At 40.6% G+C, this 27757-nt stretch overlaps 2 protein-coding genes across 2 annotated transcripts in view; one reads left to right on the plus strand and one right to left on the minus strand.

The window, feature by feature from the left end:
• Nucleotides 1-13507, minus strand: part of LOC135100111 (condensin complex subunit 3-like) — a 58959-nt gene extending 45452 nt beyond the window's left edge. Inside the window, exons 1-5 of the mRNA XM_064003072.1 lie at nucleotides 13478-13507; nucleotides 9133-9351; nucleotides 8278-8506; nucleotides 1455-1591; nucleotides 731-1089 (exon numbers count right to left, since the gene is read on the minus strand). Of these exons, the coding sequence (XP_063859142.1) occupies nucleotides 731-1089; nucleotides 1455-1591; nucleotides 8278-8506; nucleotides 9133-9351; nucleotides 13478-13507 (974 nt within the window). The remainder of the gene's footprint in view (nucleotides 1-730; nucleotides 1090-1454; nucleotides 1592-8277; nucleotides 8507-9132; nucleotides 9352-13477) is intronic.
• Nucleotides 13508-13952: 445 nt separating this feature from the next.
• The window catches only part of LOC135099736 (TBC1 domain family member 19-like), a 32239-nt gene continuing 18434 nt past the window's right edge, over nucleotides 13953-27757 (plus strand). Inside the window, exons 1-7 of the mRNA XM_064002230.1 lie at nucleotides 13953-14046; nucleotides 15832-15945; nucleotides 16640-16837; nucleotides 18382-18520; nucleotides 22618-22705; nucleotides 23142-23202; nucleotides 23472-23592. Of these exons, the coding sequence (XP_063858300.1) occupies nucleotides 14044-14046; nucleotides 15832-15945; nucleotides 16640-16837; nucleotides 18382-18520; nucleotides 22618-22705; nucleotides 23142-23202; nucleotides 23472-23592 (724 nt within the window). The 5' untranslated portion in view covers nucleotides 13953-14043. The remainder of the gene's footprint in view (nucleotides 14047-15831; nucleotides 15946-16639; nucleotides 16838-18381; nucleotides 18521-22617; nucleotides 22706-23141; nucleotides 23203-23471; nucleotides 23593-27757) is intronic.

Below are 27757 nucleotides of genomic sequence, written 5' to 3' on the forward strand. Positions count from 1 at the left end.
TGAGAACCACTGTTTTAAGATAGTGGTTCTCAAATGAGGGGGCACAGACACTCTTCCAGGGGGGGGCATGAGCATATGACAGGAAGGAAAAAAATTTAAAAATCACGGACTCACTGGCTATTAGTATAAAGGAGATGCAGCTATTATGCCTAGCCAAGGGCTATCTATTCATCTATCTGATTCTATCTATCTATCTATGGTGACACAGTTGGGGAGGGGGTTGAGTGGGAGGCACAGAGATAAGGGGGATCTCAACTGCATTGAACCAGCTTTAGGATGGTCAAGCTTGAAAAAGGTTGAGAAGCCGTTCTAAAGTGATCTGACCACTTAGAATGGGTGAGCAAGATGACAAGGTGTACTGGGACAGATGTTGTGTGGTAAATGAATGAACTTCTGTAAAAGGGAATAGTTTGAGTGTCCTTGAGTGAAGAACAAGTTGAGACTCTTCTCCCATGGCTACTCCATAGAACTCAGGAAGAAACATCAGTGTAAGTTGAAAAAAAAAAAATAAATAAATAAATAAATAAAAATAAAAATAAATAAATAAATAAATAAGTAAATAAAAACAATAAATAAAAAATGAAAAAAAAAAATAAAGTAATAAAATAAATAAATAAATAAATCAAATTAAAAAAACACTGATAACAGCTGTCATTAACACTAACTTATGTAGTGGGAAATGCAATTTCCTATTTACCACATATCATTTATCAGCCATCGGTGTCCTTACCTCAGGTGCTGAGCAAGACATCTCCAGAGGAGGGCAGACTCTGGCTGCAGCTCATTTGGGCTGATCAGTCGCTGCTGCTTTGTCAGTCCAATGTTTTTAACAAGGTCAGGGAAAGGTATAAGCTCGAATATGGTTTTGAGGACGAGCTCTGCCTCCTTGACTGATGCCTCAACATCCAGACAGGTGAGGAGATCCAACACATTGCCACCCAACAGGCGCAGCCATGATGGAATCAACTTTTTCTTCACGCAATTCCGCACCATTTCATGACGATCCTTCAGACCCTCAGAGAGGAGCCTCACACGCTGGGCAATGGTCAAGGACTTCAAGTGGATCTTCTGGGAGATCACTGTGTATGCCTAGAAAATTTGAAAAATATTAATTTTCACTATAATGTATGTTTGATTTAGACCAGACCATTCTGACATCTGTCATGCAAGACAGTGACTCCAACCAGCACTTGAGTTGTAAATTAGACAGTAATTATATGATTTGCATAGATAACTAACAAATGCTGAGTCATCAACCACAGTAATTTTCATGAGCATAACCTCCCCTAGTTGGAGAGTGATTAGTGTACAGAAAACACTGCACTCACCATTCATAACTACGGAATTCTGGTTTGTCAAGGCATTTCTCACACACTATCAAGTACATCTAAACAAAATTCTACTGCATGCACTATTATGTTTTCACATTTATGAAAAGCAAATGACAAATATACCTGACAGCGCACCAGCTCCCTGACGTCTCTGGTGCGGTCCAGGATGGCAGGCAGGGTTTGGTAAGTGACGGCAATATTATTCAGCACAGCACGACGAACATCATAGTTGGGATCCTTACACAGATGAAAGCAATAAGCTGAAAATATATTAATAGAATTTCTTTTAACTTTATCATTATCACCATCATTAAGACTGTTTACATGTTAGAATGTATTGTTCACCTAATGCCAGTTTGCCTGGCTGCATGTTCTGGCAGTCTCTTTGTACAGGATGAGGTGTCAGAGATGGAGAATTTTAGCTTTAGGTCCTTAGCTAGTTTGTATTGAATGGTATAGGCTTGATTCTCAACTTTGAGCTCAATGTTGAGTTAATGTGAAATGAACCAAGTGGTCTTTGTAATGTAGATTTTTTCACATCTGTCACACGGTGAATATCATATTATCAAACTGTCACCTCAACTAATTCCTCTTTAGAAACTCTTCCACAACTCCACTATCTTTTATTACCTGAAATAGGAGCAAATTCAAGGCATTATCATTTCCTCTATATGCATTCACAGTTTTAATCTTTTATTAACTGCCAGACTTTAGTTCTACAATAGCATTTATGAAATCAGACATTAAGTTAAAAATCCCAGCTGCTTTCATGATCTCTGTGACCAAACAGACAAGTAACTTTAATTGATCTCATGACTGCACACAAAAAATTATTTACAAGTTCAACATCACACAAGGACCATGGATCAGCAACTGGTTCTATCATCTATCAACCTTTCCTATCCCATTCAAACTCTATCATTAACCCTTTCCTTCCGGCAATCGTATATATACGATTGCAAAAATGCGTCCGTAGCAACGGCGATCATACCGGTAATCAAGAATTTTCGCGCCTCAATTTTGAGGTCCAAGCGCGGTTTTCTCGAGTCAGATGGTGTGAGTGGAAGTGTCTGGCATGTTTCCACATGTAGTGTTGTCACTAGCTCTGGAAATTTAGCGGTAACTAAGCTATTTTCCCTTTCTCCGGGCGACACTTGGCAACCCCAGCGACCTGCCGGGTGGAAAGCACTCGCCGGGTGGAAAGCACCATCATAAGTGTGAAGAGACATCCTGATAAGAGCCAAGGATCTCAGATCATAACTCACCATGGAGCAGGACACAACATATGTATTTAGCAGTGCTTCTGAGTTTGAAGACAGTGACAGTGAATATTTAGAAGAAGAAGCTGAAGAAAGCGAAGACATTAGTGGGGACTCGGAAAATGATTTACAGGATCCACCTGTTTTATCAGAACAGAGAGATGATACCTATCATTCTTTATTGTTAATTTTTTCATTATCTTCGATTTTATAATAAAATGGTAGAAGGTAACTTGTCAGAGAGAGAGAGAGAGAGAGAGAAAGAGAGAGAATGTTATTTGCCTGAAACTTGATGTGAAAAGGGATGAAATCTCTCTCTCTCTCTCTCTCTCTCTCTCTCTCTCTCTCTCTCTCTCTCTCATTGGAAGTGTACAATTTCCCCTCCAAGATGAGAGAGAGAGAGAGAGAGAGAGAGAGAGAGAGAGAGAGAGAGAGAGAGAGAGAGAGAGAGAGAGAGAGAGAGAGAGAGAGAGAGAGAGAGAGAGAGAGAGAGAGAGAGAGAGAGAGAGAGAGAGAGAGAGAGAGAGAGAGAGAGTGTGTGTGCGCGCGGCGTCATCGCTCTCCGGGCTGTTTCTGGATGACGGATCACACAGCAGGAGGAGGAGGAATCCTTTATAAGGCATAAACTCAACTTTCAGAGGTCACATCGAGCTACAAAGTATATCATTGTATTCAGAATAACAAAGAGAAAATAATTATTACTATTCAAACAATTTTCTGACAATTTCTAGGTTTACCATTTTTAGCCGTCATACAAAACGGGAAAATAATTTAAGCGCCGGAAGGAAAGGGTTAATAAACTACAGTAGTTTTTTTTATTTTATTTTTATTTTTCTTTTGAAGCATTTCTATGTGACGGCTGCATGACCAAATGGCACTTTCTTTCATCATTGCTCACATACACTATCCCTATCTCCACCTCTCACCATTCCTGAAAACCTTGCTTCTATCTTCTCTATCATATCACCTATCCAGAGGGTGCTTATGGGTCTTGCTGTAACATGTAAACTTTCAAATACAGTTCCCCATTTTTCATTGTTCTTCACTTACCAAAAGATTCTTTTTTTTTTTCTTCCACAAGATTAACTTCATCTCACCATCAAGTCATCCTACATCTTAGTGAACCTATTGCCCAGCAACATGCTGAGTCTGTGATTCCCAGACTTGCTTTTAGAGCTTTATTATTCTTCTGTACTACAAACTGTAGCTGGATGTTCCTCTACACATCTAAAAATATTCTACAAATTGTCTTCCTCATCATCTCATTCTTCACCTTCCATGAATTCATTCTAGAGAAATATAGCCTTTATTTTGCTAAACTATTCCGGACTAAGTCAAATAAAAGGTCTTCTCTAGGCATTATCTCCACATCACCTCTTGGCCAAGATACATCTAAAGTGTTCCCTCATACTGCAGGACTGTGATAACCACATGCCCATTAAAGACATTACTAAACTACAAATCTTCTCTTCTAATCTTCCAACCAAAGCATGTCCTCTGATTTTAATTCATGCCAGGCTGTGGAACATTAGCCACGCTCATCTAAAGCCAGTTTAGATATCATCTCACCACTCACCTTATTCTCATGCATAATCTCATTGATCCATTTCTCAGACATCAGTACACCAACACCATCCAAGCTTTTATTACTGTCTGACTAAAAGGGGTTTCATATTTATAAGAATAATTTTTCCCAACCTCCCTACCTTTACATAACATATTGCAGACCTTTTCCTGACCTCTAATCCTTCTGCTTATGCTGTCACCCTTTCTTCTCCGTTGGGCTCCTCCGATCACAATCTAATATCTTTATCTTGTCCTATCACTCCAATCCCTCCTCAGGATCCCCCTAAGCGAAGGTGCCTCTGGCGTTTTGCCTCTGCTAGTTGGGGGGACCTGAGGAGGTATTTTGCTGATTTTCCTTGGAATGACTACTGCTTCCGTGTCAGAGACCCGTCTTTGTGTGCTGAGCGCATAACAGAGGTGATAGTGTCTGGCATGGAGGCGTACATTCCTCACTCTTTCTCGTCCTAAACCTTCTAAACCATGGTTTAACACAGCTTGTTCTCGTGCTATACATGATAGAGAGGTGCCCCACAAAAGGTACTTAAGCCTTCCATCACCAGAATCTCATGCACTTTATATTTCTGCCCGGAACCATGCCAAGTCTGTTCTCCAACTAGCCAAAAACTCCTTCATTAACAGAAAATGTCAAAACCTTTCAAGATCTAACTCCCCTCGTGGTTTCTGGCATCTAGCCAAAAATATCTCCAATAACTTTGCTTCTTCTTTCCCTCCTCTACTTCAACCAGATGGCACCACTGCTATCACATCTATTTCTAAAGCTGAACTCTTTGCTCAAACCTTTGCTAAAAACTCTACCTTGGACGATTCTGGGCTTGTTCCCCCTCTCCTCCACCCTCTGACTACTTCATGCCACCTATCAAAATTCTTCGCAATGATGTTTTCCATGCCCTCGCTGGCCTAAACCCTCGGAAGGCTTATGGACCTGATGGGGTCCCTCCTATTGTTCTCCGAAACTGTGCCTCCGTGCTTGCACCTTGCCTAGTCAAACTCTTTCAGCTCTGTCTGTCAACATCTACCTTTCCTTCTTGCTGGAAGTTTGCCTACATTCAACCTGTTCCTAAAAAGGGTGACCGCTCTAATCCCTCAAACTACCATCCTATTGCTTTAATTTCCCGCCTATCTAAAGTTTTTGAATCTATCCTCAACAGGAAGATTCTTAAACATCTATCACTTCACAACCTTCTATCTGATCGCCAGTATGGGTTCCGTCAAGGCCGCTCTACTGGTGATTTTCTGGCTTTCCTTACTGAGTCTTGGTCATCCTCTTTTAGAGATTTTGGTGAAACTTTTGCTGTTGCCTTGGACATATCAAAAGCCTTTGATAGAGTCTGGCACAAAGCTTTGATTTCCAAACTACCCTCCTATGGTTTCTATCCTTCTCTCTGTAACTTCATCTCAAGTTTCCTTTCTGACCGTTCTATTGCTGCTGTGGTAGACGGTCACTGTTCTTCTCCTAAATCTATTAACAGTGGTGTTCCTCAGGGTTCTGTCCTGTCACCCACTCTCTTCTTATTATTCATTAATGATCTTCTAAACCAAACTTCTTGTCCTATCCACTCCTACGCTGATGATACCACCCTGCACTTTTCCAAATCTTTTCATAGACGTCCAACCCTTCAGGAGGTAAACATATCACGCAGGGAAGCCACAGAACGCCTGACTTTTCATCTTTCTAAAATTTCTGATTGGGGCAGAGCAAACTTGGTATTGTTCAATGCCTCAAAAACTCAATTCCTCCATCTATCAACTCGACACAACCTTCCAGACAACTATCCCCTCTTCTTCAATGACACTCAACTGTCCCCCTCTTCTACACTGAACATCCTTGGTCTGTCCTTTACTTATAATCTGAACTGGAAACTTCACATCTCATCTCTAGCTAAAACAGCTTCTATGAAGTTAGGTGTTCTGAGACGTCTCCGCCAGTTTTTCTCATCCCCCCAGCTACTAACTCTGTACAAGGGCCTAATCCGTGCACGTATGGAGTATGCTTCACATGTCTGGGGGGGTTCCACTCATACTGCTCTTCTAGACAGGGTGGAATCAAAAGCTTTTCGTCTCATCAACTCCTCTCCTCTAACTGACTGTCTTCAGCCTCTCTCTCACCGCCGCAATGTTGCATATCTAGCTGTCTTCTACCGCTATTTTCATGCTAACTGCTCTTCTGATCTTGCTAACTGCATGTCTCCCCCTCCTTCCACGGCCTCGCTGCACAAGACTTTCTTCTTTCTCTCACCCCTATTCTGTCCACCTTTCTAACGCAAGAGTTAACCAGTATTCTCAATCATTCATCCCTTTCTCTGGTAAACTCTGGAACTCCCTGCCTGCTTCTGTATTTCCACCTTCCTACGACTTGAATTCCTTCAAGAGGGAGGTTTCAAGACACTTATCCACCAATTTTTGACTACTGCTTTGACCCTTTTATGGGACTGGCATTTCAGTGGGCATTTTTTTATTAGATTTTTGTTGCCCTTGGCCAGTATCCTTCCTACATAAAAAAAAAAAAAAAAAAAAAAAAGATAACACATATCCACCTTTCCTTTACTCAGTGCTTCAACTAGTTCCTCCATATACTACTGTCATTCCACCTACTTTTCTCTAGAATGCCACATGTAATTGTGAGTTTGTGTAGGGTTAGTGGAACCACCCTTCCCTAACATTAACATATGGAGTAGGAAAGCAAATATCTTTTTCTGTCACCTTTACATTCCTAGTCACAGCTGACCAGCACCCATTTTAAGGATGAGTGAATCTAGGAGTGGAGAGTTGCTCCATAAAGAATCCTGGCTGTAACCAGGGTCCAAATTCAGGACTTCTTACATTGGAGTCAGACACACTACCACCTGAGCTACCACGTTATATTGCCCTATAAAACATTACAAAGATCATATCCATCTACATGTATCCATATTTCCTAGTCACATCAATGAATATCTAAACTTATGTAATGTATCACTCTTTCACCTCTTAAATTTAAAATACAATCATACCTCGTGATTCGAACGTCCTTCAATTCAAACAAATTTTCTCCCTCAATTCAAACGCAGTCTTCCAATTCAAAAACAAATACCTGTTCAAGCAACGCCACTCAGTTAGTCCCCTTTCCTTCCCCCCCTCTATCTTTTCGACCCCCCCCCGCCTCTCTCTCTCTCTCTCTCTCTCTCTCTCTCTCTCTCTCTCTCTCTCTCTCTCCTCCACTTCCTTGCGCTGTGTATTACTCTCTTTCCCCACACGTCCTGTATTGTTCCCTTCCTCTTTCGTCTGGTTTCAAACCTCCCTCCCTGACACCTCCCCTCCCTTGTATCTGTCAGAGATAAGGGGATAAGGGAGTGATACCTCCCTCTCTCTCTCCCTCACCCCCATTCATTCTGTCATTTTCACTTTATCCTTTCTCACTTGTATAATTCCGTCTTCATTCTCTATCAGTCTCATTCTATTTAGCAATTATCAGGATTATTATTACTTTCACAGAGAGAGAGAGAGAGAGAGAGAGAGAGAGAGAGAGAGAGAGAGAGAGAGAGAGAGAGAGAGAGAGAGAGAGAGAGAGAGAGAGAGAGAGAGAGAGAGAGAGAGAGAGAGAGAGAGAGAGAGAGAGAGAGAGAGAAAAATTTTTGGGCAAAATAAAAATTGTGTACTCTACAACTGTTTTCAAGACAGAAGATGGCAGGAACTTTCAATATCTTGTTATTTACAATGGTATTTTATGTAAAATTTTAAGGTCATTGTTTTTGTATCTAACATATAGGACAACCCACTTTTTGTATCTTTTTAGGATGATTCATCTTATACACCAAAATATAATGTACTTCATGCTTTCTTTTACTTTTTTTTCAATAATTTAGGTTATTTTCACTCAATTCTATGTTTAGGGCACAACATAAATCCATAAAAATTAAATGGAATGGATTATTTTTTTTACATTAATTTGAATAGGATAAATTGTTTCCCAATTCAAATATTCCCAATTTGAACAGCCCAAAAGAACCAATTAAGTTTGAATCATGAGATACCACTGTACATAATACAAATTACTTTAAAGCCACTGAATATTTCTGGTAGAAAAAAAGGACATATGTGCATGAGAAAAATATTCAAATTACCTTCTATAACAGGACAATCTTTGTTGTAAGGGTCCTGTAGTCGAGTGAGGGCCAAGACAGCCTCCTTGCGAACTCCTGGAATTTTGTCTTGGAGGCGATGGAGCATTGTGTCATAAATGAGATCATATAAGTCATTGTCTATAGCTGCCTTGGCTCCCATCTGCCTCAGCAACATGCTCAGTAGCTGGCAGATTCTTAGCCTCACTGCAGCATTGTTTGCTTCATGATTCTGAAAAGATGCACCCAAAATTACAAGCAACATATGACAGGGTTCACAAATGCCACCTGCCTATCACTACATACATCCACATCCACCTCCTTGTTCCTTCCAAGAACTCCACTGGGAAAGTTGTCACACAAGTTTCAATAATTACATTCTTAAAATATCCTTTAGTCTTGTTATTCATTTTGTACATTCATGGTGTAAATGAGTGTGAAGGTGAAAGCCTTGTTTTTGGTGACCCCATTTTTGGGGAGATCACTTTGGTATATGTAAGCATGTTTGTTCCATGAAGCCAAATGCTTACAGGCACCATATATTTACACCTTAATCAGACTTCCATTTTCTTTTTAACTAACTGTTCTTTTCATTTCCTTAAAAATTCAAACCACATGAATAATATAGGTGAACTGCTTTTTTAAAAATGAGATATGTTTATGGTTTTGTAAAGTGAACAACATAATCAACAACACATTTGAAATATTTATAAAAATATATTTTTTGCATCATTATTTGTAAATTTAGACAAAAGATGAAATCACTATTTCTAATTTAAAAATAAATAGTCAACATTCTTAAATTAAGATTTGCCTGTACACTACTTTATTTGAACATTTTTTTCTTTTTCTCTTTACCTTTAAAAGAAATACAATAAGGTTTTCAAGAAAAGGATCAGCCTCTTCATCCTCGTCTTCACTGTCTTTCCCTTTCCCTGCATTTTGTTCAGTCTTCTCTGCTGTGGCAAACTTGACAACAAAGCTGAGGGTTCTCTCCACAGCAGGTTGCTTGTCTCCATAGAGCAAGGCACACTTCAGCAGTCTGGTAAATTCTTCAACAAATTCCTTGAAGTCACTCTAAGGAGAGAATAAAAATAACTTTTCTCTCTCATATATATATTAAATATTACTGTGAATATGCTTAATGGTATTTCAGCATTACAGTAAGTTGTTAGGGTAAAATATACTTAATGAAACATACAATTTCCTGGTTCACTCTAGCAATAAAAATGGTGTATAACCAATGTCCTATTTATTTACCCTTATTAATGTGCAGGGATCAAGTGAGAAGAGAATGAGAGGATCATACCATCCAAGGCTGGAGGGCAAAGACATGAGTAAATGGAGGGTCTTCTGTCACAGCTATCTCTGACAGAATTTTTTTTAAACAGGTGTCAGATACAAATATACATACTATCCTGAGAATACAGTACAGTACTTTGTGGCCCAAGTATATACATATGGCCTTCCTCACCACTATACACAGAGTTGAAGTTGATGTCAAGGAATTGGATACTTTTGGCTAGAGGCAGAGTTGGAGCTGGCATCAATAAAAATATCTTCTCCGACTCCAACTCTTCTGCGGGATCAATTCTTGGGTGCATTGCTGGAGCAGTTCTGTTGTTTTATGAGGAATTCTCACAAATATGCAGGAAGAATTGGCTTATATGTTCACTCTGATGAGAGTTGATTTCAAGCATACAATCTGGGATTTTTTTTTATTGAAACACTGATTTAATGTGATTTTTTAATATACTTTTCATGAGGTTCTACATAAACTAATATGTAGACAATTGTTACACATCCCTTATTTGGATCTTGCAGAATGCTATCCACAAATGTACTACCAAAAAGCAGGAGGAGGCAGTTGGAGACAGAGTTGTAACTTTTAAATTCCTGAGTTGGACTTGGAGCTGTATTATTTAAAATTCAACTTCACACTCCTGCATATACCAGCAATTGGTTTACTTTAAACACTATGTACCTCTTGTCACTTCTCTCTAGACATGAACAAGAAGATTGTCCCAGCATGCCAGTGTACATTGCCATGAGACATGTCTTAATTGAATCAGTTATCAGACACTGTTAAAGCAAACTTGTGCTAAAGACTACCTTTGTTCTTTCCTTGCCTGTGTACTTGAGAGAGAGAGAGAGAGAGAGAGAGAGAGAGAGAGAGAGAGAGAGAGAGAGAGAGAGAGAGAGAGAGAGAGAGAGAGAGAGAGAGAGAGAGAGAGAGAGAGAGAGAGAGAGTACGTTTAAAAATTTTCCAACATAGCATGACTGGTCAGGGAAATACAAAATTCTTATATCTGACATCTAGGTGTAAGACAATGTATCATGATGCAACACAAAGTGCCACCTAAACTGGTATGAACAGATGACCATCATACTATATCTTGAGAAAGCCCACAAGGATCATGAACAAAAAAGCACAAAATGAAAGCTAGTGTCATCATGAGCCAGGGAAGCATTTCACTTCACCATGAATAGTGGAGGAAGGTCATGTTGAAGCCCTTACACTTGGGGATGAGCATTTTGCTGGTCTGCCATCACTTATAAAATTATAATGTTCTTTTTTAAACTTCATTTCTATACAACTTAGACACTATACCTTTAAGTATAAGGTGATAATTTTCTTGATAAGTTTGGGCTGTGAAGTAAACTGAATGCTGGCAGTCCAAGAATATCTGACTCAGAGCTTCCATGTTGTGCATCTGTATGGGGAAGAAAGTACATCATTACTACAATGTAGAGAGAGAGAGAGAGAGAGAGAGAGAGAGAGAGAGAGAGAGAGAGAGAGAGAGAGAGAGAGAGAGAGAGAGAGAGAGAGAGAGAGAGAGAGAGAGAGAGAGAGAGAGAGAGAGAGAGAGAGAGAGAGAGAGAGAGAGAGAGAGAGAGAGAGAGAGAGAGAGAGAGAGAGAGAGAGAGAGAGAGAGAGAGAGAGAGAGAGAGAGAGAGAGAGAGAGAGAGAGAGAGAGAGAGAGACTCATGGTGATAGCTTTGAGGGAGGAAAAAAAAAAAAAAAACATTTGAAAGCCCAGCAACTGAAGAAAATTTACCATGAAGAGCTCAAGAATGTCTCAGAAAGGACAGTACATCATCTGCCAAAGGGTCTCAAGCTTCCTAGCCATACTACTGCATTCAGATTAAAATTCACCATGAAACATAAGGACTGGACTATGGACCAGTGGATGGATGTTATGTGATCTGATGAAAGTACTTTCCTCTCATCATGTAAAGTTTGCTGCCCATCTAACTGTAGCTGCTGCAGTACCAACAATTAAGCATAGCCCTTCTGTCATGGTGTGGGGGCTGCCTTAGTGGGAAGATGGGTCAAAGTGGACTATATTTCTTGCCAAATGGTGTAACAATGAATTCCACAAGATAAAGAGGAACTGTTATGCAATAATCTGTTTGACAGCTTTGTTATTCATGGGAACACCACATTCATGAACAACTCAGCCCCATGACACACTTCTAAAACAGTGAAAACAACAAGAAAAATATCACTGTGTTGGAATGGTCTGGGAATAGTCCTGACATTAATCCTATCGAAAATGCATGGAAAGTCACAAAAGATAAAAGTGAAGGAGGAAAATCCCACACCTCTCCCACGCCTGCAGCAGATCACTGAAGATGTACAAAATGGATCTACATATACACTACTTTTTTGGACTGGTGGAGAGCATGCCATGAAGGATACCAGTGGTCATCATGGCCAAGGGAGACATGACCAAATATTAAATAAAAGTATGAAGTACATATATACATTTTACTTTTTCACTTTTTTGTAGTAACTTTTACTTTTTCCATCATGGGTGGACAGAGGTCAGTCAGACTTCACTTGTGATGACTGTAACTCATTTTGTTTGGCCACCTCCTTGAACACTGGGACCTTTGCTTGCTCTATCTTTATCTTGCTGGACGAGGAAAATGTGTAACCTCTGTATGCGGCACAGATTCGAACCCATCACAAATATGCCAGTCAGATAGTGTCCATGAAAAATCAAAGATATTGACATTAGATGCAATACAATGCAGAGCTTTAAAAAAAAAAAAAAAAAAATTGGACCTGCCAACACTGGCATACAGGGTATTCTTTTACCCTGACACCAGTCTCAATATGGCTTTTCTTACTCTTCTCATCATACAGGGCTTGTTATTCTGAGTTATTTGAGCCCCATATATACCCACTGCAAATTGTTTATAATGCTGACAGGAATTTTCAAAGATTTGTCTGTCTTAGGGGAAACAAGCTTGCTTACAGCCACGACAATGCTTGGAAGTGATACACCCGTGTGTGTGATGGACAGGCAGGCACAGAAGCATGCTGGTGAAGGTGTGTTTGCTCATGTGTGTGTATGTCACACATGTTGTGCAAGCACAAAGTTAGTCACAGTGATTGCTTCTTTTGTTGAGAATGCAGTCGCTGGAAAGTTAAAAAATACAGAATCAATTTAGCCAATCACGGCGTTTTATTTCATCCTGAAAAGAGAAGTGGCTCAATTTAAAATATCTGAATTAGTACGAGGAAGGTAATGACTTCATATCAATTTCTTAGCCTTGCCAGTTAGTTTAGGTTAGGCTAGTTTGGTTAGATTAGTTAAGTCAGTTACACTTAGTTAAATTAATTTGGTTAGATTTGATTAGTTTTGCTGGGTTGGGTTGGTTTAAGTGGTGGTGATGGTGGTAGTGGTGACAGCCAGCTGGAGGCCACGGACTAGCGGAAGCCAGTCCTCTTGTGGGGAATATTGTGAATACTACTGCTGTTACTTATTTATGAGGTCGAAACTTTTTTTTTCTGGTGGATTTCGGTCACTTTTGTATTAATCTGCTTTCCGTTTTTACTGCAAAACACTAGTTTCTGATGGGGGTGGGAGTAAAAACTAAACACTAATGATTTGCGGGAAAAAAACAACATATAAATTAATTCAAAATAGGTCGAAAACTAACAGAAAAAAAAAAAGTTTCATTCGAAATAGGCTGGTGCAGGAGTAAAAATTTATCGCGTACAGGAGGGTACATGTGGACAAAACTGAAGTGTCCAAGGAGCTGGTTAACAGTCACTTTGATACGTCGTTAATGCCTGTGGTGCTTCTTTCAAATTCCCGACCACCTACAGCCCGCCCCGCGACAGGCTACAAACGGGTCGCCACTCCCCCAGGGCCACACTCCTCCCTACACTCTTTATGAGGCTACTCACCGTGCCGCTGGTTCCTGCTGCAGTGACCATTATAGCACTGTATGTATTTATCCTTCAGGTGTCAAGAAACAAGGCCTCACTAGCACTGTCATAACACAACCATCAACACTCCCGCGTAAACTAGACACGGCGTCCAAAGTTTTGAATCGAGGATTGGTTCTCTTCCAGCTTTCTTGGGTCCAAGTCAATGTATATTCAGAATTTAAATATATGTTTTTCAGTAAATACTTAATATATGTTATTCATTTATATGTTACACATGTACTGACTGCTTGAAGTTCGTTCTTGATTTCAAAGGTATTATATTTTCATAGGTAATGGTCGGGATATAGATAAACAAAGATACATAAAGCTTAAAAGATTACGTGTACAATATTAATTAAATAAAACAGGAAGATAGAAAAAAAAGCAAAGACCACGAGAAAAATACAAAAGAAGAAGAAAAAAAAAGTTATGGTGAGGCTCCGTTGGAGAGGCAGCAGCACGCTAAAAACGAAAGCGTCTCCTAGCAACGAATGTAAACAACATTTTCCCCCGGTGGATCAAAATAACCTGAGGTGTATTTCATGGTGAGTTACAGTGCATTTGGCAGCGTAATTAAGGCAAATCATGTTTTAACGCGGAAGGAGTGTGCTTATTTCATACAAAATGCGTCAAGTCTGCTTGAAACAAGCTTTTACGCATTAATAATTACAATATAGTAAATATAAACTCAAAGCCAAGTGAACACTTCACTTGACCTTGTGTATACATGTAGCCGCTCACTGTATTTACTTACTCAGTACACAGAAAAGAGCTGTCCCGCTTGAATAGATGTGAAGGATGAGTGATGCTTGCGTACCTATAATTATTCTGTTCGTAATAATATTAAAATAAACGAAAACACATCAAGCATGAAGCTCAGATAAATTTCACCAGGCATACCGATAAGCCTCCCGTCGTGGCCTACACTTAACTACTGTGTACGCATATCCAGCGTTGCACAGCTTTCCTGAATGCATGTTTGAATCACAGGTTGAACACTGCTCAAGTATGCTATTATTTATTTACTTCCGAATTTATCAACATGTAATATGCATGTATTTATTATTATTATCGTTATTCATTATATTGTTACCATCTGGAACTATGCCATTGTTTACGTACTTCATTACAAGAAACAGCTAAGGGGGATTTGTTTTTTTCTGTTCTTGGCCATTCTTCTTCATAGAAAAAGGGGAAAAAAATATGAGTAAAGAGGAGAGAGAGAGAAAACAAAGAAACAAATGAAGAAGAGCTCTCGTTCCCCATCCGCCCAAAAAAATTTTCCGTTCCTCAAAAAGCAGAGGAAAAGAGTTTCAGATGGTAGTGATCATGCAAATGAATCGATGAATAAATGAAGAGTTACGTTAATGAATGAGTCACTCATTTCACACGAGGTCGCCGAGATCCTTGAGAAACATTATTATCCCGTCTTCATGCGAGGTCGCTGTTTTAGAACGGATTAAATCTGCACGGTGATACGATATTATTTCGCGCGCATCCATATTGAAATAAATGAACAAAGTACTTGGCCCACATCTCAAAGGGCTGGAATTCGAGCCTTGCCCCTTCACGCTGTATCATGTTCATCTAATGCAGCACACCTGCCTTAGCAAAAACTGTGACTTCGCAACCCAGCAGGGGCTGATAGCCTGCAATCCTGCCCTTCTGTGGACAGTGCAAATTTACTATCACATTTTCAAATAAAACTTGCAGCTAAAAACACCGAAGACCATAAAACAATAACAAAACACACTGAAGTAAATATAGATTGGAAACGCGCGCGCACACACACACACACACACACACACACACACACACACACACACACACACACACACACATACATAAATACATACATACATACATACATACATACATACATACATACATACATACATACATAAATACACACACACACACACACACACACACACACACACACACACACACACACACAGTTTACTGAACGAAAAGAGTGAACCTGATAAAAGTTCACACTCCGTAAAAAAACATGTGGATATGTATCGGAAAGAATATCTGGATATGTAAGAGTGCGAGAAGACGCCATGATTGATCAAAGGATTACGGGCGCTGATTCCCTAACGTTCATAAATATTACGATTCATATTACGAGTCTTCCAAGGCGAGAGATAAAGGACTGCTGCACACAATTTCGTCGGAGAAGCTGGTGATAAAACACTCCTCTTAAACAGAGAGGTCAACTGGGTCCCGCACGGTACGAGTCGATGAGGTAAGGTTCTTAAGAGGACAGTGGAATTAGTTTTTTACAAGTCACGGTGACTGTTGAATGATGTTTTCTTTTCCCACAGGCAAGCAAGATGTTGCGGCAAGGTCTGGGCACCAACATCACCGCTATCGTCAACAGACTGGCCTCGGAACTGCAGAACACCCCATTTTACAATGACTTTCTTGCTGATGTGCAGGTATGGACCATGGATGGCCCTCCTCAGCTCCACCTGGCGTGGAGTGATATATAGAAATCAATGACTGTTTAACTTTACTGGATCATTATGAGTGGCGGTCAGCAAATTGAACGATATACCTATATGCAGCAATGTTATATTAAATACAATTACTAGTCAGATAGTGACCATAAGCTGTTTTATTAAATTTAATAGCATTTCATCACTTCAAAATAAATCTCCGAAATTTATGTGTGGATTAATACAGTTGTGTTTCTTCCTCAATTTATATAATTATAAATAACTATATTTACGTTATGCAAGACAAAAAGTATGTCAGACAACAGTACAGCGACCATCTCAGACTGAAGACACTCAAGTAGATTTTTCAAATTGTTTCTGAGAAAAAGAAGAAAGAAATTATATATATATATATATATATATATATATATATATATATATATATATATATATATATATATATATATATATATATATATATATATATATATATATATATATATATATATATATATATATATATATATATATATATATATATATATATATATATATATATATATATATACACGGATAGGTAGATATAGACAGAATGATAGACAGATAGATGCAGACAAATGGACAGACAGACTGCAGTGGCATGTGCACACTAAGATGAACGTGCAGCGTGGTGATGACATCCTTGTTCTTGCAGACAACAATGGCGACGCAAAACTTCAATAAGGAAAGGTTCGGTGCTGAGTGCTACGAGTGGGCACAGGGCACTTCCCTGGACACGCGCCTCCGCAACGCCCTCTACCATCTGATGCACGTGCAGCCAACCCTCCTGGCCAACCCCGACACGCCCCGCCATGTCCTCAAGGAGCCGCTCACCTACATCAGGAAGGCCCAGGTGTTACCACTTCACATAGTACTTTACTCTTCGAGTTCTGTTCCTGTAGCCGGCATCTACCAAGTGGTTGTAACGTGACTACTGCACATTTAACTTGTGTTCATCGCAGTGAAGTTAAGAGAGAACCTAATACTGGTTTTTAATTAGTATTGAGGATATAATAAAGGTGACATAAGCAAAAATTCTAAGGGTCGTATCCCAAGACCACGAGAGAGTGTTCGTGACACAGATTGTGGTTCACAGAACGAGATTCAGGGGCCACACTAACTTCAGCATTGAGACCTTATGAAGATAATCCCGGAAGGTTTCCTTCGTGGAAGGAAAGACACAAGTGTTTGACCAAATTCTTTCACTCCGTTGTCACATTATGCGTACGGCATCCTTTGTGTCCCGGACTGTGCAGTGGTGGAAGGCCCCGGCCGTGCCCTGACCAGGATGAGGAGACCCACTGAAGATTTGCACGTGAGGGACGAGTTCTATCAGGATAGTATAAAATTATATAAAATGATTGTGTGCAAAGTCGGAGCCACCCACAGACAGGCGCGCGCATATTTTTATTACTCTGAAACTTTCATTGATGGAAGTTTTCATTGTTATTGATGACACCACGACTGATTGATTAATTATTTGAGTGATATGATATCACCTGGCACAACGACTCTATGGTGCCGAGAAACACACTAGAGCCTCAGTTACTTATATATAAAAAGAATCTTGCACCACCTGAAATTAAATAAAATTGAGACCAAACTGCAAATTAAACAGCAAAAAGTAAAACATTTGTCTTGCACCAGAATAGAATAATAAAAATAGGAATAAAATAAAATTGAATTGCATAAGAACAACTTGAAAACAAAATAGCAAAAACATAAAACATCTTAGATCTTAGAAATCCATCCATCAGCTGAAAGGTCAGACTCCCCTTCCTTGGGACTGGCATTCTTACTAAGCACAACTGGGAGATGCAACGAACCATTCCTTACTCCCAAGGAACAGACAGCATTAATCCTTGCAGTACATGCCGGCAGTCAGCGTGCCTCAGCAATCATCACAGAAGGGACTCGGGAGGGGGAGACCCATCCATCATACCCGGTGCTGGCGTGACCAACACAAAGACCACACCAAGCTACCTCCCACATTTGAGACAATCCATGACAGCGGAAGGAACCTGCAAAGCATGCAGTGTGTAGCTTGTTGGTTTTTTCGGCATTCCAATGCTCCTGCCAACAAACAAATAAAAGTCAGATGTAGGGAGCGGATGCTGTGGACAGGCACCTTTCTTCCAGTTAATTCTCGTGTTCATAGCAAACGTAATGATAAAATACGAATGTTGTCATTAATTAAACATGTAACCTTCTATTTCAGTTTGTGATCATAGTTTAAATTTTCTTTTTGCTCTTTACGTTAAATTTTACTGTTGGCACGCTTTTAAACATTACATTACATTACATTGCATTCACCTGATCAATACAACGAACATAACTGTCGGACCTAGATAGCGAAACTCTCTCTGTAAGCAAATCTGAGGACGTTTTATCACACAGAGTGCGTGGGAGAGGCGGCTCGTGAAATGTGTCAACAGCATGACAGCCGAGCTGGGCGTCCCGCTGTCCAGGCGAAGGACTAAGCAAGAAAAAGAGGAGTTCTCTGACCGCTGGGCAAGCCTTTCCACAGAAGAGACAGGTAAGGCCAAACGGGCACCAAAATTTGCTATTTTTTGGAGCATTTTTTGGATAAAAGGAAAAAATAGAATAGTATTTGCAATGTATCATCGTGCACTCATGACAAAAAAAAGCCATTCCACAACAATCCCTTTGTCCCTCTGTGTTAAGGTGGTGTTACAAGGGATGGTCTTGCTCACTAACCGCGAATCCTCATCAGCTTTCGTCGAGTTGCTCAGCAAAATTACTACACGGTGATGCTGGTTTCGCTTAGCAAGACCTATTGTAATCTTTCTGTGTTGATGGTGGCCATCTATGATCTTATCTTTATTCCCCGAGCGGAGTGAGGCGTGTGTTACCGGAGGAGTGTGTTACCGCACATCTCTACAACCTACCGCTCCGCCAGACCCCTGCGAGGGCATGGCCAGGAGCACGTTTTGGTGTCATATAAAAAGTTGCGATTTCAGTCTCGGACCCCCCCCAGTTTGTAACTTTTGACGGCGTATCTTTCTTATTTTAAGAAATTTCTTTGTCAGACCCAACGTTTTGCCGTATTTTGCATATTTCGACTTATCAAGCACGCAAAATGCGCGATTTTTTTTTTGCCATAACTCACTTCAGATACGGGACAGCCAGTTTTGGTTGACACCATCAGACTCAGCAGTGACTGTAGAATCAAGATGTATTGTAAAAAAAAACTTGACAAAACAAAAAAGAAAATGGTATTTCGACGAGTTGAACTGTGATGATGTTAAAAAATGTTTATAACATGTTTTACTTATGGTCGCTATTTTTCAACAATTAATCATTGAATGCTGAAATATTACATTTAATAGGAAAAACTCCCGTGAACAAGATAGTGTGATCAGAATGCAGATATTGAAAACACAAAGTCATTTATGGCAACACGTTAGTTGCTGCAACCATCACGGCGGCGCGACACAGCGTGGCGTGTGCAGGAGGGCTCCTGATGACCAATGGGTCTGCGACGCACCTAAAAATTAAAACCCCCTGCTGCTGGAAGAAGGTCCTTTCAGTTGCTCCGCAGCTTAAAGCACGTATTGCCTGGTTATTCTGTGTGATTTTCCATTAAATGACTCTTCCTTAGTAATGTTAGAGAGAAAACAGCTGTGGGAATGAGAAAAACTGGCGTAGATGACTCCTGACCTCATAGAAGCTGTTTTAGCTAGAGATGAGATGTGAAGTTTCCAGTTTAGATAAATAAAGGACGGACTGAGGATGTTCAGAGTAGAAGAGGGAGACAGGTGAGTGTCAGTGAAGAAGAGGGAATAGTTGTCTGGAAGGTTGTGTTGAGTTGATAGATGGAAGAATTGCGTTCTTGAGGCACTGAACAATACAAGTTTGCTCTGCCCTAATCACAAATTTTAGAGAGAACCGAAGTCAGGTGCTCTGTGGGCTCCTTTTGTGAGCTGTTTATTTCCTGAAGGGTTAGACGTCTACGAAAAGATATGGAAAAGTGCAGGGTAGTTTCATCAGCGTAGGAGTGAATAGGGCAAGAAGTTTGGTTTAGGAGATCATTGAAGAATAACAGAAACAGAATGGATGACTGGACACTACCCTGAGAAATACCACTGTTAAGATACTTAAGTGAACCTATACGATCAATATTATTGACACAATATATTGACTCATTTTTTATTGTGCAATGAAATATCAAACTCTTTTTTATGTCTTCAATATATTGTGTCATTCTTCAATACCCCTCCTTCACTGTCAATAATATTGTACAATACGGAATATTGCGCAATAATATTAATCTTCATCGTGTAGGGTCAGCATTAGGAAAAGAATAGTGATCGTCTACCACAGTAGCATAAAAGGGTCAGAAAGGAAACTTATGATTTTACAGAGAGAAGGATCGAAGCCGTAGGAGGATAGTCTGGAAATCAAAGCCTTGTGCCAGACTCTATCAAAAGCTTTCTGTGTCAAAGGCAATAGCGAAAGTTTCTCCAAAATCCATAAAAGAGTATGACCAAAACTCACTAAGGAAAGCCAGAAGATCACAAGCAAAGCGGCCTCGATGAAACCTGTACTGGCGATCACTGTGAATGATCTTAATGGATACATGGAAGTAGTCGGAGGGTGGAGGAGAGGGAGGCACAAGCACTGAATCTTCCAAGGTTGAGTGTTTAGCAAAGGTTCAGGTGAAGAGTTTAGCTTTAATGATTTATGTGATAGCAGTGGTGCCATCAGGTTGAAATAAAAGAGGGAAAGATGAAGAAACAGCAAGGAGATATTTTTGGCTAGGTGCCAGAAATCACGAGGAGAGTTCGATCTTGAAAAATTCGGATACTTTCTATTAATGAAGGAATTTTTGGCAAGTTGGAGAACAGACCTGGCATAATTCCGGGTAGTAATATAAAGTGTATAAGATTCTGGTGATGGAAGGCTCGAGTACCCTTTGTGGGCCACCTCTCTGTCATGTATAGCACGAGAACAGGTAGCATTAAACCAAAGTTTGGAAGGTTTAAATCGAGAGAAAGAGTTAGGAATGTACGCCTCCATGCCAGACATTATCACCTCTGTTATGCGCTCAGCACACAGAGATGGGTCTCTGACACGGAAGCAGTAGTCATTCTAAGGAAAATCAGAATAATACCTCCTCAGATCCTCTCAATTAGCAGAGGCAAAACACCAAAGGTACCTCTTATTTCGGGGGATCCTGAGGAGGGATTGGAGCGATAGGACAAGATACAGATATGAGGTTGTGATCAGAGGAGCCCAGCGGAGAACACAGAGTGACAACGTAAGCAGAAGGAGTAGAGGTTGGGAAAAAGGTCAAGAATGATGGGCGCATCTCCAATACGGTTAGGAATACGAGTGCTGCACTAATTGTTCTAGAACGTGGAGGATAGCAAAGTGAAAGACTGGTTCACCATGTTCGTCAGTGAAGGGAGAGAAAAGCCAAAGCTGGTGGTGAACAATGAAGTCTCCAAGAATGGAGATCTCCGTGAAAGGAAAGGGGGTCAGGATGTGTTCCACTTTGGAATTTAAATAGTTAAAGAATTTTTATAGTCAGATGAGTTAGGTATACAACACAGATAAATCTAGTTTCAGAGTGACTCTGTAGTCGTAGCCAGACGGAAAATCTGGAAGATTCAAGAGTGTGGGCACGAGAGCAAGTTAAATCCTTGTGCTCATAGATGCAACATCCAGCTTTGTGTTGGAAATGAAGATAGAATAAGCAGGAGGGAACAGAAAAGTGACTACCGTCAGTTGCCTCAGACACCTGTGTTTCAGTGAGAGAGAAAAAAAAAAAAGAAAAAAAAAAGATGAGGTTTAGTAGAGGAAAGATGGTGTTCTACAGATTGAAAATTAGATCTAAGGCCGCGAAAGATGCAAAAGTTAATGAAGAAAAAGTTGAGGGGGTGTCAAGGCACTTATGGTCAATACCAGAAAAAAGAGCAGTCCGATCTGGGGATATTTATGGTCTCCTCCCCAAACGGGGACTCCGAGGCCGGCGTAGGAGTCACCATAATAAAATTTTTAATATTGAGTGAAAGGTGTCCGTGTATTAGGTGCATGTACAATTGTGTGAAGGAAGAGGCCAGGCTGTGACTGGCCCCCTTATGTTGTGAGACAAAGGGAAACGTTCAGTTAGGAAATAGCTGGATCATTGGAAAGTTCACGGCACCCCCTGATTCCGGTCCAGTGCTTGAGACCTCAGTGGCAGTAATTATAGTTTCGGAAGATGTCTGGCTCCGGCGCTCAGTGAACGTTGTTCGCTGAGCAGCGTCCCTGTTGCAATCTCTGCAGTAGACACACCGAGCAGCTCCCCACAGACCTCAGCCTCTCAGTCACTGATACTTTTATCTTGCTGCCGTCTCCGTCTGTATAGGTACCATCTTACTTGTTTATTTTCGCTACCTCACTTCCATCCTTCTCACCTTGATATTTCTCCGCTGCTACCAGAGTTTAATGCATTCTAATTTCAGTCAGCTCCTGTTTTCTTCTTTTGCAATGTCATATGTAGCTGAGACTATGAATGACAGACCACTTAAAGTGATGTTTCTTTAATTGTTTTCCAGTCTCTTAATTCTTTGACTGGGACATATTGTTTACTGTTGATAGTTACACCTGAGTGATTCCCTCCTGCAGACCTGACAATGATCCGACCAGTGTACGCCCCCAAGGACTTCCTGGAGGTGCTTGCCTCCCTTAGGAACCCTAATTATGATGAAGCCGTGTGAGTGCCCCATTTCGTTCTTCACGAGTAGCATATCCAATATGCAGATGCTGTATCTTTGAGGTTTTTAGTAGTTCATATCATGACACGTATGCAGCAAGTGAAAAGTAAGAAAAGTGTGCTTGGCTAAATTAACAATTGTGTGTTAATGTAAAAATATATTTCTATCCAATACAATAATTCTCTCTCTCTCTCTCTCTCTCTCTCTCTCTCTCTCTCTCTCTCTCTCTCTCTCTCTCTCTCTCTCTCTCTCTCTCTCTCTCTCTCTCTCTCTCTCTCTCTCTCTCTCTCTCTCTCTCTCTCTCTCTCTCTCTCTCTCTCTCTCTCTCTCTCTCTCTCTCTCTCTCTCTCTCTCTCTCTCTCTCTCTCTCTCTCTCTCTCTCTCTCTCTCTCTCTCTCTACTGTATATATTACATGTATAATTAACGTTGTACAGGGAGGAAAATCTTTGGGGCAGTATACAGCTCCCTTTCAAGGTGAACGACATCAAAGGCTTGGTGAGTGACAACACGAGTGTTTGGTAACTAGCATGTCACGGGCGGGGTTGTGTATTTAATAATAGTCTGACAGTTCGGCTGTGTTTGCAGTGTGTGGCAGTGCTGTGAGTCCTGAGTGGCTGTTTAGTATAGGTTAAAACTTCTTGGTGACAACATGGTTCAATGTCTTTAAATGTTGTGAGTGACATAACTTGAAAACATTACGAGATCGAGAAAAAAAATTAAAGGAAACACGCGGCTACTAAATACGTTTGTGGTCTCATGCACAGGTGGAGCTGTATGGAGAGCTTGCCTATTGCTGCAAACACACGGGTCTGGACGAGGCTGTGGCGGGGGAATATAAGGCCAACCTGACGCTGGCTGAGGAGAGGCTCATCTTGGGGCAGAAGGGTGAGTTGATTGAACAACGTGTTATGCTCTTCCTCTTCTTTTTCACCTTAAAAAACAGAATTTTAGGCCGCTTCTTGAATGTTAATGTTCTTGTGTTCGGTAGTTTGTACATTTTAAAAGTTAACTTGATAATTTCTTTCGGTTTAAAGATGACTAAGAAAAGGGAAATACGCACATTTATGGAGCAAGGTGATATTCTAATGGGTCAAGAGGCTGATCTGTAGTTTTCTTTTTTTTTTCTTTTTTTCTTTTTTTTTCTTTTTTTCTTTATTCTTTTTAAGAGGCGTACCGGCCAAAGCGAACAAGGTTAGAAGAAAAAGGCCACTGAGGTGCCAGTCCCACACAGAATCAGAAACAAATCGTCAAAAATTGGAGGATAAGTTTCTTGAAATCTCCCTCTTCAAAGAGGGAGGAAGGAAGGAGGAAATATAGAAGCAGACAGGAAGTTCCAGAGTTTACCAGAAAACGGAATGAATGATTGAGAAAACTGGTTAACACTTACATTAGAGAGGTAGACAGAAAAGAAGTGAGAGAAAGCAGAAAATCTTGTGCAGCGAGGCAGGACGGCATGCAGTTAGCAAAATCAGAAGAGCATTTAGAGCGAAAATAGCGATAGAAGATATCACGAGATGCAACACTGGCGATGAGAGAGAGCCCGAATACAGTCTGTGAGAGGTGAGGTATCAGACGAAAAGATTTTTATTCCGCTCGGCCTAAAAGAGCTATAGGAGTGGACCGTCCCCCATCCCCCTTTTATACATGAACGGATAAGGTCCCTGTACAGAGTTAGCAGCAGAGGGTGGGGATGAGAAAAACTGGTGGATAGAACTCAGAACGCCTTACCTCATAAAGCTGTTTTAGATAGAGATGAGATGTAAAAATTCCAGATTAGATTATAAAGATGTTCATTATAGAAGAGGGGGATAGTTGCGTCAATGAAGAAGAGGGGATAATTATCTAGAAGGCTGTATCGAGTTGATAGATGGAGGAATTGAGTTTTTGAGGCATTGAACAATACTAAGTTTGTTCTGCACTAATCAGAAATTTTAGAGGTAAGAAGTCAGGCGTTCTGTGGCTTCCCTGCATGAGCTGTTTACTTCCTGAATGGTTGGACATCTACAAAAAGACGTGGAAAAGTGCAAGGTGATATCATCAGCGTAGGAGTGGATAGGACAAGAAGTTTGGTTTAGAAGACTATTAATGAAAAATAGGAAGAGAGTGGATGGCAGGGCAGAACCCTGAGGAACATACTGTTAATAGACTTAAGAGAACAAGTGCCTGTCTATCACAGCAGCAAAAGAAAGGTCAGAAAGGAAACTTGAGATGAAGCTACAGAGAGGATAGAAACTGTAGGAAGGTAGTTTGGAAAAGAAAGCTTTGTGCCAGACTCTATCAACAGCTTTTGATATGTCTAGGGCAACAGCGAAAGTTCACCAAAATCTCTAAAAGAGGATGATCAGTTTACAAGGCTTAAATTGCTTGTAGTGGTTGTTGAGGATGCCCAAGGGATGCCAATGGTGTCAGAGAAACACAGAAGAATCAACAGGCTGCGGTATATTATGAAAATACTGAGAATACGAGGGAGCACCAGCCGCCAGCTTCGACCCCTGAATAGGCCAGACTCAACTGCCAAGGAGGAAAAAAGGTGCGGGAGACGCCACAGTAATCCCATCAAAACGAATGAGAGGCGAGAAGCATGTTAAAATTAATAGATGATAGCATTATTATACCAAGACTCAGTAAGGAAATCCTGAAGATCACCAGTAGAGCGACCACGAAGAAACTCATGCTGGCGATCAAATAGAAAGTTGTGAAATGTTTAACAGTCTTCTTGTTGAGGATAGATTTAAAAACTTTAGATAGGCAAGAAGTTAAGGCAATAGGATGGTAGTTTGAGGGATTAAAACAGTCACCCTTTTTAGGAACAGCTGAATGTAAACAAACCTCCAGCAAAAATGAAATGTAGATGTTGATAGACAGAGTTGGAAGAGTTTGACTAAGCAAAGTGCAAGCACGGAGGCACACCATCAGGTCCACAAGCTTTCCGAGGGTTAAGGCTAGCGAGGGCATGGAAAACATCACTGCGAAGGATCCTAATGGGTAGGATGAAGTAGCTGGAAGGTGGAGGAGAGAAACAACCCCTTAATAATCAAAGACAGAGTTTTTAACAAAGGTTTGAACGAAAAAGTTCAGCTTTAGAGATAGATGAGATGGCAGTGGTGGCATCATGTTGAAATGAAGGAAGGAAAGATGAAGAAGTAAAGTTATCTGATATGTTTTTGGCGAGGCACCAGAAATCATGAGGGGAGTTAGATCTTGAGAGATTTTGACACTTTCTTTTCATGGAGTTTTTGGCTAGTTGGAGAAAAGATTCTCCATGATTCTGGTTAGAAATATAAAGTGTGAGATTCAGGTGATGGAAGGCGCAAGTACCTTTTGCAGCCCACCTCTCTAACATACGAGTATATAGCACAAGAACAGGTTTGGAAGGTTTATAGGGAGAGAAAGAGTAAAGAATGTACGCCTCCATGCCAGACACTATCACCTCTGGTATGCGCTCAGCACACAGAGAGGGGTCTCTGACACACAAGCTTGTTCCCGTGCTATACGTGATAGAGAGGTGACCCAGAAAAGGTACTTAAGCCTTCCATCACCAGAATCTCATGCACTTTATATTTCTGCCCAGAACCATGCCAAGTCTGTTCTCCAACTAGCCAAAAACTCCTTCATTAACAGAAAGTGTCAAAATCTTTCAAGATCTAACTCCCCTCATGACTTCTGGCATCTGGCCAAAAAATATCTCCAATAACTTTGTTTTTTCTTCTTTCCCTCCTTTATTTCAACCAGATGGCACCACTGCTATCACATCTATTTCTAAAGCTGAACTCTTCGTTCAAACCTTTGCTAAAAACTCTACCTTGGACGATTCAAGGCTTGTTCCTCCCTTTCCTCCACCTTCTGACTACTTCATGCTACCTATTAAAATTCTTCGCAATGATGTTTTCCATGCCCTTGTTGGCCTAAACCCTTGGAAGGCTTATGGACCTGTTGGGGTCCCTCCTATTGTTCTCCGAAACTGTGCCTCTGTGCTTGCACCTTGCCTAGTCAAACTATTTCAGCTCTGTCTGTCAACATCTACCTTTCCTTCTTGCTGGAAGTTTGTCCACATTCAGCCTGTTCCTAAAAAGGGTGACCGTTCTAATCCCTCAAACTACCGTCCTATTACTTTAATTTCCTGCCTATCTAAATTTTTTGAATCTATCCTCAACAGGAAGATTCTTAAACATCTATCACTTCACAACCTTCTATCTGATCGCCAGTATGGGTTCCGTCAAGGCCGCCCTACTGGTGATCTTCTGGCTTTCCTTACTGAGTCTTGGTCATCCTCTTTTAGAGATTTTGGTGAAACTTTTGCTGTTGCCTTGGACATATCAAAAGCTTTTGATAGAGTCCGGCACAAAGCTTTGATTTACAAACTACCCTCCTACGGTTTCTATCCTTCTCTCTGTAACTTCATCTCAAGTTTCCTTTCTGACCGTTCTATTGCTGCTGTGGTAGACGGTCACTGTTCTTCTTCTAAATCTATTAACAGTGGTGTTCCTCAGGGTTCTGTCCTGTCACCCACTCTCTTCTTATTATTCAACAATAACCTTCTAAATCAAACTTCTTGTCCTATTCACTCCTATGCTGATGATACCACCCTGCACTTTTCAAAGACGTCCAACCCTTCAGGAGGTAAACATTTCACGCAGGGAAGCCACAGAACGCCTGATTTCTGATCTCTCTAAAATTTCTGATTGGGGCAGAGCAAACTTGGTATTGTTCAATGCCTCAAAAACTCAATTCTTCCATCTATCAACTTGACACAATCTTCCAGACAACTATCTTCTCTTTTTCAATAACACTCAACTGTCCCCTTCTTCTACACTGAACTTCCTAGGTCTGTCCTTTATTTATTATCTGAACTGGAAACTTCGCATCTCATCTCTAACTAAAACAGCTTCTATGAAGTAAGGCGTTCTGAGACGTCTCTGCCAGTTTTTCTCACCCCCTCCCCCCAGCTGCTAACTCTGTACAATGGAATATGCTTCACATGTCTGGGGGGATTCCATTCATACTGCTCTTCTAGACAGGGAGGAATCAAAATCTTTTCGTCTCATCAACT

The sequence above is a fragment of the Scylla paramamosain genome, chromosome 4, assembly GCF_035594125.1.
Source record: "Scylla paramamosain isolate STU-SP2022 chromosome 4, ASM3559412v1, whole genome shotgun sequence".
Taxonomy (NCBI): Eukaryota; Metazoa; Arthropoda; class Malacostraca; order Decapoda; family Portunidae; genus Scylla; species Scylla paramamosain.